Source organism: Setaria viridis, chromosome 6, assembly GCF_005286985.2.
Source record: "Setaria viridis chromosome 6, Setaria_viridis_v4.0, whole genome shotgun sequence".
Classification (NCBI taxonomy): Eukaryota; Viridiplantae; Streptophyta; class Magnoliopsida; order Poales; family Poaceae; genus Setaria; species Setaria viridis.
Window position 1 is genome coordinate 33,099,076 of NC_048268.2, and position 16,752 is coordinate 33,115,827.

The 16,752-nt window shown below is 47.8% G+C and overlaps 4 protein-coding genes across 4 annotated transcripts; 3 read left to right on the top strand and 1 right to left on the bottom strand.

Annotated features, from left to right (window-relative positions):
- Positions 1–136: 136 nt before the first annotated feature.
- LOC117860640 (uncharacterized) lies at positions 137–4,038 on the bottom strand. Its single transcript, XM_034744008.2, has 5 exons — positions 3,527–4,038; positions 2,335–2,787; positions 1,678–1,815; positions 664–903; positions 137–557 (listed from the first exon to the last, which is right to left on the bottom strand). Exons 1-5 carry the CDS (start codon positions 3,953–3,955, stop codon positions 447–449), a joined length of 1,371 nt encoding a protein of 456 aa, XP_034599899.1. The 5' UTR covers positions 3,956–4,038; the 3' UTR covers positions 137–446.
- Positions 4,039–8,052: 4,014 nt separating this feature from the next.
- LOC117860338 (uncharacterized) lies at positions 8,053–10,882 on the top strand. Its single transcript, XM_034743611.2, has 2 exons — positions 8,053–8,689; positions 10,152–10,882. Exons 1-2 carry the CDS (start codon positions 8,244–8,246, stop codon positions 10,486–10,488), a joined length of 783 nt encoding a protein of 260 aa, XP_034599502.1. The 5' UTR covers positions 8,053–8,243; the 3' UTR covers positions 10,489–10,882.
- A 602-nt stretch (positions 10,883–11,484) lies between these two features.
- LOC117860334 (heavy metal-associated isoprenylated plant protein 44) lies at positions 11,485–13,362 on the top strand. Its single transcript, XM_034743605.2, has 3 exons — positions 11,485–11,952; positions 12,564–12,636; positions 12,882–13,362. The coding sequence occupies exons 1-3, from the start codon at positions 11,947–11,949 to the stop codon at positions 13,070–13,072; spliced, it is 270 nt and encodes an 89-aa protein (XP_034599496.1). The 5' UTR covers positions 11,485–11,946; the 3' UTR covers positions 13,073–13,362.
- An 826-nt stretch (positions 13,363–14,188) lies between these two features.
- LOC117860877 (geranylgeranyl transferase type-2 subunit beta 1) lies at positions 14,189–16,615 on the top strand. Its single transcript, XM_034744289.2, has 9 exons — positions 14,189–14,349; positions 14,429–14,582; positions 14,686–14,802; positions 14,965–15,031; positions 15,137–15,285; positions 15,683–15,816; positions 15,914–16,012; positions 16,103–16,178; positions 16,299–16,615. The coding sequence occupies exons 1-9, from the start codon at positions 14,287–14,289 to the stop codon at positions 16,391–16,393; spliced, it is 954 nt and encodes a 317-aa protein (XP_034600180.1). The 5' UTR covers positions 14,189–14,286; the 3' UTR covers positions 16,394–16,615.
- Positions 16,616–16,752: the final 137 nt, after the last annotated feature.

The following is a 16,752-nucleotide window of genomic DNA, read 5'->3' on the forward strand; positions in this document are numbered from 1 at the left end:
TTGTATTTGAATTCTTACGAAATTTGTGTGCAACACATGTCAACCGTGATATTGCACTCCGCACATCAGCTACAAACATTTAGTAGATTTGTGATCAGCTATTGGGACGCCAGCATATGAAATGCACAAAGGCACATAGCAATGAAGCACGTGGCAGCATGTACTGCATTACTGATGCAATGAATGTAAGTCTGATACAACAGTTAAGACTGAAGCATCAAGTAGCAATAGGGTCAGCCCTGAATTGCGCAGAGGAGCTGCAATGTCATGCCAATTATTCTAAGCACGCTTATTGCAAATATACAAGGATGGTGTTTGCAGTTCTATCATTTCGCCGCAGGAGCAGAAACATAAGCAGCTGCTTTTTAGTGTGCTGGATTCATGATTTCAGTGCTCCAGTTGGGCAGCAAGAATCGCGACAAGATGAGGCAAGGTCAAGGTTTTCCTCATAGCTCTGCCCTGTCATTGTCTTTACCGCCATCTTTGTGGGTGGCCAGTGCCCTGATGATGGACTCGTATATCCCAATTCCTTTGAGGTACTCATCTTTGCGCAAAAACTACATGATACGAAAATACAGATTTAACAAACTTGGTAGATATAGCATTTACAAAGAATATACCTTAATGGGATTAATTTATCGAATTAAAATCAATGATACAAACCTCGTTATGGTCATGAAGCAATATTGGTGTGTTCGCCATAGGTGAAAAACCGAATGCTGGTAACCCAATCTGTCGGAAGTAGCGGGCATCAGTAGAGGCTGGGAATATCTCTGGCTTACCAAGTTTGCCACCAGCACTCTTCACAGCTTCTTCAAGCAACAACCACCAGGGGTTTGTGCTGTCAGCAGGTGTGATGGCTGGCTTACCAAAGTTGTCCAGGACAGACATCTTCTGTTTAAACTGCAGAACAGATACCCAGAAGATACATGATTGGAAACTTTCTGAATTTCACATCACCAAGGTCATGCATATGGATCATACAGAATTATAATTACTCACAGAATATAGAACTGCACGTTTGTGTTGGACATCAATATGCAATGTAATATTATCTTTGCCAACATTTGACAGGAACAGAATAGGTACTATACAAACCATTTAAAACTCAAATATTTGTGTGCTAGATCATATATCCATAAGTCTATCTTCAATAAACTCAGTCAAAAGTATAGCACCTCTAACAGAAGCACAAACAAAAACAATAATTAAAATTGAATATCTCATACAATTACCTCGGCCCATTAACAAAACAAAGAGTTCTGAAAAGTGAGCCCTGTTGAGAAATACAAATCCAATAGAGTGGCAAAAAGAGTGTGTATACATTGGAAAGTAGAAGCATATTATCTAGATGAACTAACTTTATCAAGAAAAGTACGAAAAGAAATATTGAAAGCCAGTATGTAGAGGTTCAACAAACTTTAATACAAAAAAAGAACAGCAGGGACATTTTCACCGATTCTTCAATTATTCTAAAGAAGACTTGTTGCCTCAATTCCGTGCCTTTTGTTGTCCATAGATTCAACAAAAAGTTAACTCAAAATCAGAAGTGTCCAAAAGGGATGTGAAAGTAAATATGGTTTCTTTTGGTTCGGATCTGTCCCCACACAATAAGTACCTAGTTAACATGTTTGTAGTGTATATATGCCATCAGTTGAACCACCATGAACATCATACCTCAAAGGTCAAGTTGCGTGAAGATGGTGCCCATTCTTCAACAAGGCGCCTCTCCAGTGCTTCCACATGGGCACTAGGTGGGATTCGGATGTCAAGACCTACCTCTGCTTCAGATGGTTGGAGATTCATGACGAAACCCTGAAAAAAGTGTGGATGATAAACTGATTTAGTTGGACACATTAGCAAGTTGACCTGGTTTAATTGGAAGATGAACTAATCCCAATTCATGCAAGATATATGATTTATACAAGTAAGAATTCAATGGATAAAAAAGAATGGAAACTCTATAAATGCATCAGATTCTAGAAAAGCATTATTGTGTTTGAGAGTGTATTAAAGAACAACATCAACCTATAATTCATGTTCATTTATTGGTTCCTATAGATTGAAGTTAAGAATAGATATTAAGTAATGATATGAATCCCTAATCAAAGATATTTCGATTCTAGTTAATACCAAATAACAGATCAATGCTTCCTCTAATTTTCAATAATATCATAGGATAATAAGGAACAAGACCATTGCATTAATAACTCATGAGAAGGTGATCAAGCTTGCAATATAATTTAACGAGACCTAGTAAAGATCAGTTAAAATTCTTGAAAGACTAAAATTGCAGCTCAGCACATATGTAACATGAAAAATAAATCAACTAACCGTCGGTGTAGGTGTGCCAGCCTTCAGGTATGCAAAATTCACCGACACGACATCTCCTTCAGCCTTCTCTCCAGACTTCACTAAATCAAACTGCGATGTCCTGAATCTCCTAATAACCTCCACACTCTTCATCAAATTCTCCATTGCACTACCATCATATAATTTTGCACCATGCCCTGGTGCACCCTTTGCTTTTATAGTAAGCCACCAAGGGCTACGCTCTGCATAGAACACACGATACTCTTCCCCAGGAGATGCAAGCCCCTCATCAAGGACCAACCCCACATTCATTTCTTTGAACTCCTTAGATGAAACAAACAGCTCAACACCCTCATGCCCACCAATCTCCTCATCAGGAACAAATATTATATAGATGTTTCGATCCGGAACAAAACCTGCAGAACGCAAACGTCGGATGGCTTCAAGGTACTGCATCCCTACGCACTTCATGTCCTGCATGAAACATAGAGAAGTCCAAGAATATATTAGATGCAATAAACATGTAAAACTAGTGGATTTTTAGAGCTTTGGAGTTTTCAACAATTTCATGAAAAGCATTATGTGAGAACATATCCTAAGGGAGCTTTGACATACAGCTAAAATAATCAAGTGATTTTAGCAAACAGGCCAAGATAATAAATTAGCATTTTAGTAAGGGGAGATCGACACTTCAGGAAGAGTTGTTCGAGCAGCATGAATATACAGCCTAAGAGTGACTTTTCAGGCGAAAAAGATAAGTGTAGTGAAAAAATTGTAAAATATGTACAATTTCACACTTTAATTGAAATGGAGTCTTGCAGATTACTATACAGTTAGTACTAAACTAAACTTTTCTAGCATTCTATCATTTGGCACAGCTACAGTAAAGCACCTATAAGCAATCCTAGCCACAAAATAAAGCATAGTGAACAAATCCAAATATAAAGATCACCTTCCTGCTCAAGGTAGATTACTCTCCCGAGTAAATATCCAAATCCCAGACATAACTACGAATTGAGGCATCAAGCCAACTTGTGGATCAGTAGCTAAAAATTGGACATTCGGAAACAAGACAGCACCAATAACTCCTAGTACCAGTTATATATGATTCATGATGCTTGATGCACGCCACATGTATAAAGCTCATACTAAACAAGCAAAAATCGCAGCTTTAAGCAACCTTGCCAGTAAGGAAGTACTCCGTACATCTCACCTGGGAGCCTCGGGCGTAGATGCGACCGGATGCCTCGTCGAGGGCGGCGGAGAAGGGCGGGTGGTCCCACTTGTGCGGCTCCGACGGCACGACGTCGGTGTGGGAGTTGAGGAGTATCGAGGGGAGCGACGACCGCCGCCCGGGCCACCGCAGTAGCAGCAGGGGCTTCCCGGCGACGAGCTCCAGCGTGCGCGCCTCGAGCCCGGCCTCGGAAGCCTGGCCCCGGAGGAAGGCCACGGCCGCGGCGTAGTCCGGCGCCGGCTGCGCCGTATCGATGCGGAGGTACTCCTGGAACCGGGAGATCGCATCCGCGTCCGACGACGGCGAGGAGGCGGCGGCGGAGGCAAGGAGGGCGAGGGAAAGGAGCAGAGTGGCGGATGCCGTCGCCATGGAAGCGGGATGTTTCCGTGAAAGATTCTTGGTTCCCATGGCGATGAGACGGGGCCGTGGATTGTGGTGGCTGGTGGAGTGGTGGGTTTGGACTCGGAGTTGGTGGCGGCGAGTGGCGACGGCTGGCCGTGGCCGGTTGGGAACGGCAGGGTGAGAGTGAAGTGACGTGGCACAGTTGTTTTTCTAATCGTAATCTTTATCAATAATTTTAAAATCGTAGTCAAGATTCGTAATCGTGCGTGATTTTTTTACCGTTTTTATTTGCAAGGCTCACGGACCTCTCAAGATTCAAATTTTGAAATTTTTATCAATAAGTTGATTATTATTTTTTATTTTTATAATCATCAAATATACTCTACAATGATTATAAATTTATAACATAAATAATATAATATAAGAAAAATGAATGGTCAAAGTGTTATTTCGAAGATCGTGCCAAGTTATACTATGCCTTATAAACATAGATGGAGGAAGTATAAATTATGCCCATTCAAGTTTGCACCTATTTATCGTTGTAACCTCCTCCCGTTCATAACTTGTATGCCACTAGCCACAGATAGTCTAGCAGACACGAGGACATCACCACTAGTAGGATCATTTAAGGGACACAGGGTGCATCAAACTAAGAGATATAAGTATGATAATGGACGATAGGCATGGCACCATAAGAGCAAGTACAATAAGTCCACACCACTTGGTTACATCAGCAAAATTTGACGTGGGAGAGAGAAAAAACGGGATAGAGAGTGAACTGGTCGCTAGGTTCGTCGACCGTCTCATGGTTCCCAACGCACCAAGCGCCTAGTATGCACCCCCAACCTCCTGCAGCCAAGCTCGTCGCCTCCGCACGGGGTCTGGAGGCCCCACACACGACGAACCAGGAGGCAACCATGGCCGGAGGCTGCCAGCACTCACCGGATGAGTGGACCTCACATAATTTAAAAAGTTAATATTGCAATGTGTGATGAGACTAATTATTGTGGTTAGTCTATATGACTTGTTTGTAGATGACATGGCTTGGCTATAAGCCAAGCTTACTAACCATGCTCTAAGCGTAAAAATAAGAGGGCAAAGGCTGATTAGTGGCAAGCTAACCAGCATTGCATGGATTTGCAGGTTTGGAAGAGGAGAAGGTTATAAGAGTAGAAAGAAGTGTGAAAGAAACAAATAAGATATATCTGAAAAGACATAGGATACCCATGAAACACTAACCTATCAACTATGATTTTGTGCGAAGAAACTTGTAATTCTATTATTTGTACTTAGATTGATGGTGGCATTGTAAGAGAATCGCTTGACGCCTGCACTTACCTTTATTGTGAGTAGTTGTGGCGCTTGACGTGTGTGGTGGAAGGAAGAATAGACGGAAGGTTGTGGGAACTACTTCATGGGAGTAGATGAGCGATAGTTGCACATAGTTCTAGTAGTTTGAGGGTTGGGATATGAGGAGGATATGGTAAGCCAGCTGCCTCGTCCGCATGTATCTTTTGTGACACTTTATAGTCTAGAGCATTTTATTTAAGGATGTAGTTACACAGAGAGCACTCACGATATAGCGCTACAATGAAAGCACTCGATCCGTCCAGGTTCAGCCCCCTCCCCTACCTCCCCCAACCCTGACTCGCTCTCTCCCTCGACATTTTATCCCCCTACGACCGCACACCAACCTTATATGTTTGATTGTCACTGTCTTCCTCCATCCATTGAACATCCCTATTGCCCACCGCATCCGCCTGCCACCCACCCATCTCCCGTGCCACCCTCAACACTTGCGGCCCCACCACGCAACCCCTCCCCCTTGCAACCACCTCCATTGCCGCCGACGCCTCACCACCACCACACCTCAATCCCCACCCTTCGCTAATCATTCTAATGATCCTTCCTGCCGCCAACCCTCCCCGACCTCCTCCACCATCGCGGCACGCGACGCCTCTTTTGTCATCCTGCCCACACCCCCACCATCGTGGATCTGCCAACCTCCCCCGGCCTTCCCTCTAGATCCCGTAGCCACATATCCGCTCCCCCAACCTGAAACTCGAACCCGAGCTCGTCAGAGTTGGATTTGTCACCGAATAAAGAGGTACTTGACGGAGACGAAGAGGATGATGCTGGAGTTAGAGGTATCTCAGTTTGTTACTTCCTTTGATTCGATCTGTTATCTTTCCTTTTTCTGACTTTGATATCCCTTCCCTTCCTCCTACGTTACAAATTAGGAGGGTTTTCTTGCGTTAAACTAAAATTGAGAGTCCTCCCGATTTAGATTTTTCGTTTGTTTTGGGTTGATAGATCTTCTATGACACGCCTTTAGCGTTTTTCATTTTATCGAGACCAAAGATAATGACAATTTATACCGAATTCCGAGTCTGATTTAACTCTAAACATGTTTGGTTCATGGCTTAGAGAAAAATGAAACACTACTTAGAATATAGGCCTTTTGGGTTTGCCTTATATGATACCTTTGGTTGTCACTCAATCCCACAATGGGTTACCAATTGCGACTTCCATTCATAAAACACGTACACCAATCGAGCCGGTGGACAGGGCCGATCTTGAGATTTCAAGGTCCAGGCGAAACTTAAGAGGGAATCCTAGCAACAACTCAAGATTATCCTGGTTGCTTAGATCATATATGTATATATATATATATATATACACACACTCAATAAACTCGGTTGCTCATGAGTTCGGGGGTCTCAGTAGCGGGGGGCGGCGCTAGCCACCGGCGTCCTGACCGCCCTCCCTCCTGCCGTTCCTCTCGCGGTTTTTCCGGGTCAGTTTTCCGCATCTCCTGCCCTTCTCCCGGCAAGGCCGCGGACCGCGGGCGCCGGGCGGCGGGGGCCTGCAGGTGCAGGCCTGTCCGTCAAGCCGCGGCGCGCGCACCGGGCGCCACCAGAACGCACGACACGCGGACGGGCGCCGAATTGGAAACTGCCGACGAGACGCGGTTGTGAGAGGCGTCAGCACAGTGGCCGCAACAGCCCACGGCACGCTAGAGCGGCGCGCAGGCCAGGGAGATCATTGGCGGCCAGCCTTTGCGGCCAGTAAACAAGCCGCGAAACTGATCCGGCTCCAGTGACCTGCCTGCCTGCGGCTGGCTGTGGCCTGTGGGTGTGCGTGCCGGCCGGCCTGCTGCTGCCTCCGTGCCTGCGTTCCATCCCCACCGAATGGCCGCCCTGGGAACACGCCTGTGGCTAGACGCACACACGGTTTCGCACTTTCGCGTCATGTTGTTGTGCATCGCTCACTGACAGTAGGCTTAATGAACCTTTCCTAGCATTCAGCGTCTCAAGGCAAGCTTCTCGATTGCACGATGACCAGGAAGAAACATGATCCAATGGTGTACATTTCACGTGTACCACAAAAGTAGCCACCATAAATCAACTTAACTTAGATACTCGTGTCGTTTTCACATGTGAGCCCTTATTCGATAAACACCAGTAGCTTTAAAAGATCTAACGTATTCTATGATGTGGTATTGAGATGACAAGGCGTCAATTTGATAAGTTAGATATATATAAGTTAGATATATGTACCGTTTGAAACACGAGCACTTGTTTGATAAACACTAACAACTCTAGAAAGATATAACACATTCTAGGATGTGGCATTGAGAGTACAATCACCAACTTAGTAACTTAGCATCTGCCATAAGATCAAATTAATGTTGTTTCACATGAGTCATTGTTTGGTAAAATGACAACAACTTTAGAAGATCTACCGTACTTTAAGATGCCGGTGTGTCTCCAAACACGAGTCTTTACTTGATAAACATCGACACTCAACGTGTTCTAAGATTAAGATGATAAGCATTGAGAGCTAACACGTATAGTATGCCCCAGCTTCCGTTTCTCTTCCACTGGTAACCTCCTGCGTTTCTAGTTGACCATGGCCGGGCCGGCGGGACACAGTTGATCCCCCTGTTACAGCTCGCGTCCGGTGGGCCAAATCCAGGCAGATATCGTAGGCATTCATCCCAGCACAGACCGGCCCCACCTGTCAGAGACACGGCCGGCAGAGCATTTGCTCGGCGTGCCGGTACGGGAAGCGTTTATCCCGGCCCCGAGCCCTGCAAACAATACTGCTAAAATATTGCCACGCAGAGAGAATCCCTATGCTATGCATCCATCACCGCTTCTCTCTCTCTCCATCTCCTCCACGGCTCCACCCCTCCTCCCTTTTAAAGCTTGCGACTCTCTCTCTCTCTCTCTAGAAAACAATCTCTGCGTCGCGCATAAACAACGCTGAGGGAGTCGTCTCCCTGTCCCTCTCCTTCCCCCACCGGGGCCACCCGCCCATAAACCCCGAGGAAAACCCCGCACCGGCGGCCATGGCGCAGCCGGCCGGCGCCGGCGCCGGAGCCGGGGGCGGCAGGGGGCGGGAGCTGCGGATGTCCATCGAGGAGGTGGCCAAGAAGCTGTCGCTGTGGCACACGGCCACGTTCCGGCCCATCCTGACCCACGACGAGCTGGAGCCCATCCTTGCCTTGGCCGGCTTCGTGCCGGCACCGCCGGCGCCGGCGCCCACCAACGGGCAGCAGGAGGCGGAGTGCCCCCCCGCCGGCGGCGGGGTGGCGTGGCGGGAGTACGCCTACCTCGGGTGCAATGCCGACGCGGTGGCGGCGGCGCGGCGGCGCCGGCGCGCGGGCCCCGGCCCGCGCCCGCGCCTGCCGTACCCGCGCGTCGACGGCCTGCACCTCAAGACCTACGAGGCCTTCCTCGGCGCCGTCGAGGCCTGCCTCGGCGCCGACCGCGTCTCCAACCTCTTCCATGTCAGGTGCGCCCCCGTCCCGTCCCGTTCCGTTCCTGGCTCGTCGGTTGCATCGCGCCACGCGAACGCCGCCCCGGCCGCCGCGTGCGAGGGCCCTTTTTAGTTGCCGCCCCTGGGTTTGACTCGCGCCTCTGTCCCTCCCCATGATTTTGTTGGCTTCCTGTTCTGTTCGGATAGGCTCGGGTTTGTTGCGAGCGGTCAGCCCGTAGCTGTTGCACGTACGCGCGCCCGCTCGCTTGCTCGCGCACACCGCCAATTCGAAATCGCCCGTTGTGTGGCTGTGGCTCGATCGTTGTCTCTGGTGATTGTTATGGCATTTGGTTGTTTGAATTCTGCAGGAATTGTGCTGCTGGTTGTGAGTGTTGGCACTAGGAATTCAGTGAAATTCCCGCGTTCCGAATTTCGGACCGCGGGAACTCGGAGCCGTCTTGTGCAACCTCTGAGGGGGGTTTACTGGTTTTACACCTGATCGGGCGAAATGCGGAAATGGCTAGCTATTAGTTTAATTTTTCATTTGTCAACTGATTGGGATGGCGCTAATCAAGTTCAGTTTGGCTTTTGGTTAGCTTGTTGGTGATTAAAGGCGTGTTTGCGTTTGCAAAATTGACTAGGCATGGCGTGGGGATTTGTTTTCGTCGGGGGAAGTTTTACATTTCGTGAGCCTGATCAGAGTTTGGTTTGTCACGTCGAACTCGCTGGGCATCCGAAGCCTTGTTATCATCGAAGGACGGATAGTGCATGAACACTGAAATGTTGCTGTCATGTGTTTTATTGAATCGGTCTGTTGCTTGCATTGTGCCGCTTGCTCAAAACCATGATAAAAATCTGCATCCATGCAAGTAGAAACAAACTGTGGCCGTGTGAGTTCTAACTTCTAAAGCACTGTGCAGTTGGTGAAATCATCTGGAAAGTTCAGATAACCATTTCGTTGTCTGAGCATTGATCAGTTGTGATTATCTCTTGGTACTGATGATGTGGCTGCAATCACTACAACTCTCTAAACTTCGCTATATTTATCCACCACTGTTAGTAAACATAAAACTGGTTCATCCTCTCCTACAGTATATGGTAAGTGCGTGAAACCGATGTTATCTGTGTACTCCTCCTAATGCTCTCACATCTACTACTATGTACTGTAAAAGTAATTGTTTGGTTTGTTTTTTTTGAGCAAGGTAATTGTTTGGTTTGATGTGATGTTGCAATGCACGTGCCGCCATTTAGCAGCTAGCGAGGTTCTTATATTGGGCTTCTCGTCAGGCCCATCCTAGCCCAATTCCCGTGGAGGGAGAATGGAAGCTTAAGCCCGAATACACTTAACAGTTGGGCCAAGCCCAGTTAGGATGGTCACCGACCTCTCATTTGTTTTCCTTTTTCCTTTTTCTTTCTTGCACTGTGATTCGGATCGTCTGAAAAAAATCTTGGCTCATGCCTGTTCGTGCACTGAGCATCTCTTCTTCTTCTTCCCCAGGCTGATGCCGGTGACCAACCCACATGACCGGGCGTTCGACAAGGTGTTCCGCCCTATGCGGAACTTCACCCCGGAGGAGGACGGGCTCATCGTGTACCGTGAGGGCACCCTGGACGACCTCACCTTCGAGATGTGCAGCCACCACGGCGCCATCGGGGATCTCGGCCACCACGTCATCCCGGGCATCAGCTGCTCCGACCTCGGCTACCTCCGCAAGGTCGACGGCAACTGCCACCTGGAGGGCTGCTGTGCTAGATACCCCGCCACAGCCGCCGTCGCCGCCGCCGGCTGTGACTTCTTCACCGTCCATGTCAAGGATCTCTTCCCCAAGTATTAGCTGAATAATCTGTGCAATCTTGAAAAGATGCATGGGTCATGAGCAGAGTAGGTGCTACCGGTAACTGAATTAGCAGAGCAGTGAGGCATCACCAGGTGATTGCAGTTAGTTACAGTGACATTATAGTGTTGGTCAGGGTTGCTCCTTTCCTTTCCGAGTGTATAATCTGTTGCGATCCATGTGTATGCATGTTGAGTGACTCAGCATAAAGGTTTTGGAGAGGTGTCTGTAGCTGGGCTTAACTTGGAGGATAGTAATGGTATGAAAAAAAATCAAATGGAATCGATCAGGTAGTGACATGTTGCTTAATTTCTTGGTAATTTTCCCCTTAGCATTTCGTCAATGATGCATGCCAGAGTGTGCCATTGTGTTTCATGCGATCATTTCATTGTGATGCAAATGAAATACATCAGCTCAGCACATCACCATTTCATATACTGTCTATTTTTTTTCTCTTGAGTCAACTGAAAGTAAACTAGTAGTTTGACTGCATGATAAGTTGCGTCACGGTGTTCTTGAAGATTCATATGCTTGTTAATTTGCTATGCGTGTGGAGGCAGGGGCAAGAATACCAAACTTGCGTCAGGGTCCATTTTGCTGTCTCTCCATCGTCCGCTTTCCTTCCTTCGCCCTCCCTCATGGCTCGCTTTAACCTTTTGCGCTTTTGCTCTTTTTGTAACCATTAAGGTCACTCACTCCGTCCTGCGGATCTCCAGACATTCCAAACTGTATTCCATGCCTCTGCCATGCCCACCATGCATCCATCCGCTCGACACCTCACAAAGCGAGCTTGGACTCGTCAATGGCGTCCATGTCATCGGCAAGGCCAGGGATCCTCTGCAACCAATCACTCTCTAGCCGATCACACGAGCACGCTAACCTTCTCTTAACCATGGTCCTAATGGTGGGGCACATGCGTTGGATCTCGCAGAAGCTGGACGCAATCGATCAGGGTCAATCAACCTCTCCTTTCGTGCCATGCATGAGCCAGCTGCATGGACCATTGAGAATGGAGCTCTGGGCAAGTAAACTAGTAGTGGCCACCGGATCGATCATCAGCAAGAGAGACCCAGGCCTCGGTGAGACCACCGGTCGCTCTTCTCCATGTAGACCTAGGGTCGCCTTTGGGAAAGCTGAGGAGATCACTGTGCCGTATAGCTGGGTAGGGTCGTAGAGGTCCCTAGGTGTGTTATAGGCGCCATCAGCTTAGATTACAACACCAGCAGGAATCTCTTCTCTCGAACACACCGTCTTTAACCTTTTCCCTTCATCACATCCTGCCGGTGCTCTTTTGGGCTTTTTTTGTTATACACCACCTCTTGTGGGTTGCTTGCTGTTGCCGCTATAAGAGGTCTGCCCCGCTCTCATCTTATTCCCTTCTTCCCCGTTTCGAAAGCTGGCCGGCGACTGGCGGTGTAAGATCATCGATCAACCGTAGCTTGCGCCGGTTTCTCTCCCATGGAGGTATGGGTTAATTTGCTAGCTCATCAGTGGAATTCATCATGGCCTCATAAAATGTGTATTTTTTGTTTAATTCGAGTGGTGTTCATGTAGAGATGATAATGCAGCCAGGTTCTTAATTAGCTAGAGCCTAGAGGTTAGTTAATTTGTTCGAAATGCAGACCTGCAAAAAATGAATACGTTTGAGGTAACAGTTTGCAAGGTGCATTATTCATCTCTAACCTCTGCATTCATCACCTTACACATGTTCATCAATTGCAATTTCAAGCAGAAGAAATAAAATGGAACGGTTTTTACCTTATCCTGCCCTGATGTAGAACGTACAATATAGAGAAATGTCTACTCTATTGAGTATATGATGGATGGTCACTTGGATAGAATCACCCCTGTGTTCTTATGTGATCATGTTTTGTCAGCAAGGAGACGGTCTAGCTTTCGGAAAGTGCATCTCCTCAGTCCTCAGACAGTGATAAATAGGGGATTAGTACGATATGATCATGATGACACACACAAATACTTTTCCTTTGCATGATCTGAGCTAGGTAGCCATGACCATGACTGCATGCATGCATATGGCAATCCTGTGCTCATTTCCTGATTGCTGGCGTTGGCAGAGCACGGAGCTGAAAGTGGAGATGGTGGCGCTGCATGAGAAGCGGGTACGGAAATGCCTGTCCAAAGTGAAAGGTAAGCAAGCCAAAGCCCATCCAAGCCAGCCAAGATCCATCATCCATCTGTCTGTTTCACTCACTGTAGATCATCAAGATCTCAAAAAAAAAAAAAACTCACTGTAGATCATCAGATCCGATCCTTTGTTTCTTTACCAAAGCCCAGGCCTTTCGTTTCCTTTGGTTCCGATGGCTCTCTCCCTGTCCCTGACGTGGATCTCTCTTTGCTTGTGGTGGTCGCAACGCAATGATGCGCGCGCGCAGGCATCGAGCGGGTGGAGGTGGAGGCGAGCCTCCAGAAGGTGGTGGTGACGGGGTGCGTGAACCGGAGCAAGATCCTCAAGGCGCTCCGGCGGGTGGGGCTCCGCGCCGAGCCGTGGTCGCCGCACAACGAGCTGCTCAGCGCCTACGCCACCACCAGCCTCATGTTCAACAACTCCTACAGCTTCTTCTGATCACCACCCACCTCCGAATCTGACGACGACCCTTCTGGCGATGTCCGTTGCGCGCGCTAGCTGTTGCCTTCTACCACTAGTTTTTTTTTCCCTTTCTTTCTCTGCTTGGGGTTTGGGAACGGGAAGGCGTTCCACAATGTATACAGAGATGGCATTTCATTTTTTCTCTTCCTTTGGGTTGTTGGGGACGATGCATGGCTGCGTGTTGAGTAGTGGTGACCGGTGAGGAAGCAGCAGGCAGATGTAAAATGTGTTCTGCAGGCAAGAGATTAAGCCGGGGCCTTGCATGATGGCGTGCGTGTTCATGATCGATCCACGGTGCAGATGGAAAACCATGACCCGAATCCTTTCGTGTCGTAGCGCATGATCTGCAGAGAAGCTTGCAGCGTTGCCCCGTCGCCGCTTTTTGTTAACGAGACTGATCTGACCATGATGCCGTGCGCGCGCTTCGCCGAACATCGCTGCCGCCGCCGCCGACGGGGTCGGAGCCGTCCAGTGGTCTGCTAACAAGTCCGCGCGGCCCGTTCTGCCTCCCCCCGTGGGCGATTTCTGACCGACACCGGCCTCTGGGCTCTGGCCCGCCCGACACGCGATGACGCGGCCCGAACGATCGAGTGGCCCAGCTCTGTGGACGACGTCTCATGGGCCTCACGACGCCAGCCCATTCAGCGTCAGGCCTCTCTCTCTCTCTCATCGAGAGTCTGGTGATGAACTCGCTCTGAGCTCTCGTCGACCTTCACGCCGCCTCCTCCGCCGCCACCGCCGCCGCCGATCCGTATCCCGGGCGGGAGAGGCGATCGACGCTGGGGACGCTGATCCGCGCGCTCCTTCGCTCTGCCGATTCCTGCGCCGCCGCTGCTGTGGTGCTAGCCGAGGTCGCCGGCGAGCTCGCCGGGCGCCATCTCACCGGCGGAGCATTTGCAGAACGCCCCCACGATTTGGATCGCGATCCGATTATTTCCAAAAGCCCCACCGGTATTTTCAAATAGACCCTATTTTGGATCGCGGTACTAGTCGCGATCCGATTTTTTTGAAAAAGACCCTACTATTTGCAAATAACCCGTCGTGATCCGAAGTTTTGCACAAAAGACCCTAATATTTGCATGTTGGCCCCTGGATTGGATAGTAACTTTTCCAGCCGTCGTGGGGTTCAGTTCAGAACCTCTCTCGTTCAGGGGAAGAAGAAGCAGGAGCACGAGCCGAGCGACACGGCCATGGCGGGGAAGGCGGAGCTCGCCGCGGACCAGCACGTCCGCTACATCGTCACCGTGGAGAAGGTAACGCACCAATCCGCCTCGCCCTCTCGCGTCCCGTCTCCCCCCAACGCTTCCAACGCCCGCGCTTCCCCCGTCGCAGAAGAAGGATTCGTTTGAGTCGCTGGTGATGGAGCACATCCGCCTCAACGGCGCCTACTGGGGCCTCACCACGCTGGACCTCCTCCACAAGCTCCACGCCGTCGACGCCGCCGAGGTCGTCGACTGGATCATGTCCTGCTACCACCCCGAATCTGGTACTCCCGCCTCGCCAATCCTCGCTCGATTTTATCCCCCCGGTGGTTGGTTGTGAAATTGATCTGTATGCGTGCTATCCTTGGGATGTATGTGGCGGTGCAGGTGGATTTGGAGGGAACGTCGGGCACGATCCGCATGTCCTCTACACGCTCAGCGCCGTGCAGGTCCTCTGCCTCTTCGATCGGCTCGATGTCCTTGATGTGGACAAGGTTGCTGACTGTATCCTTTTTCCAGATCTTGAATTGGGTTCACACTGTCGGAGTATGTTTGTAAAGTTGAGATTGCCAATGCCCTATTGAGAAAAGTGAATCCTGCAACCCTAGTTTATTAAGCTGACTGAACTTGAAATCCAGTTCCTTTTCCTTAGCCACATCATGTTAGATGTCGCTGGACTGCAAAATGAGGATGGATCATTTTCTGGTGATATCTGGGGTGAAGTGGACACTAGGTAAAGAACCTTCAAATGATCATTTTGAGTTCCCAATTTAGTGTTTCCAACATAAAAATCCATGTGAGCTAGTAATTCAAACTAAATACATTTCTATTTCTGTAGGTTCTCGTATATTGCCCTATGTACCTTATCATTACTACACCGTCTGCATAAAATTGATGTGCAAAAGGCTGTAGATTTCGTTGTTAGCTGTAAGAACTTGGATGGTGGATTTGGAGCTATGCCAGGAGGGGAGTCTCATGCTGGGCAAAGTATGTCTTACTTTCACTTTTACTGGAAACCCTGCTTTGTGTTATTTGTGTTTTTTAAGTACACCTGTAGTTTATCATAAGTGGGCAAAGTATGTGCTTCTAAAGGATGCTTTATCAAAGAAGAATAATGGGAGAACTGGCTATGTAATGCAGTAGACTATCTTCAAATGAACATTACTATAATTCTAAAATATAATCTAGCTTCTTCTACAGCATTACAACTTCCTCTGGTTATTGGTGACAATTTAATTGACCTGTTGTAGTATCACCCTAATCTTAGCTGCCATTGCCTGAAATTAGCTTTACTGGATGTAATTGTTTCCAAACTCATGTATTTTCTGCAAACTATCTCTTTTACAGTGGTTCAGGTAACCTGAACACATACATTTGCATGCAGTATTTTGTTGTGTCGGAGCTCTTGCAATTACCGGATCTCTGCATCACATTGATAGAGATCTTCTTGGATGGTGGCTTTGTGAGCGCCAGTGTAAAGATGGCGGACTTAATGGGCGACCTGAGAAATTAGCTGATGTGAGGTTTACTTTGTTTATCATCATGTGGTGTATGTTTTGCATTCCTCACTATACCCTGCCACTATGGGTTTAATTGAACTGTTAAAATTCTCAAGGTTTGTTACTCTTGGTGGGTGTTATCAAGCTTGATAATGATTGATAGAGTGCATTGGATTGACAAGGAAAAGCTTACAAAATTCATACTAAACTGTCAGGTAACTGTTTATTATTCACCACTGCTATTTCGATAACATATGTCCCTTGACTCATCAGTTCCAAATCTTCTCATTTGTGTTGATTGTCAGGACAAAGAGAATGGTGGCATTTCAGATAGACCAGACAATGCAGTAGATATCTATCACACATACTTTGGAGTTGCAGGTGTTTATTTTCTTTCCATACTGTGGTATTTTCAAAATATGCAATGATCTTGTATATGGCACATGAATGAATTAGAATTGTAAACTCTGCGCGTAACCAGTTAACCATTCTTGCAAGCAGGGCTTTCATTGATGGAGTACCCTGGGGTGAAGCCTATGGATCCTGCCTATGCGTTGCCATTGGATGTTGTCAATCGGATTTTCTTGAGAAAATAGAACATTACGTTGATTTGCTTCACAGATGTTGTGTTATTTAACGTGGATGCTTCTCTACCACTGTAGTTAGCATTGGAAGCAAAGTAGCTGAGGTGTAGGATCAGTTTTACATGGAGTCAGGAACACATGTTGGTATATCACATCAACTTTTTTGAGCGTCAACAATATATTTGGACTGAACTTGTACCAATTACACAGCGGCAAACATTGGTTCTTCTTGTCTGCCCCCTTCACCTTTCAGTTACGCTTAGTTAAAGCATTTGCCACTTGCTCTGTTGAATAGTTCATGGAAGTTATTTTTTTGCTAGTTGATCTGATTCTCTCATTTGCGTGACGACATTGTGTTCGATGATACATAA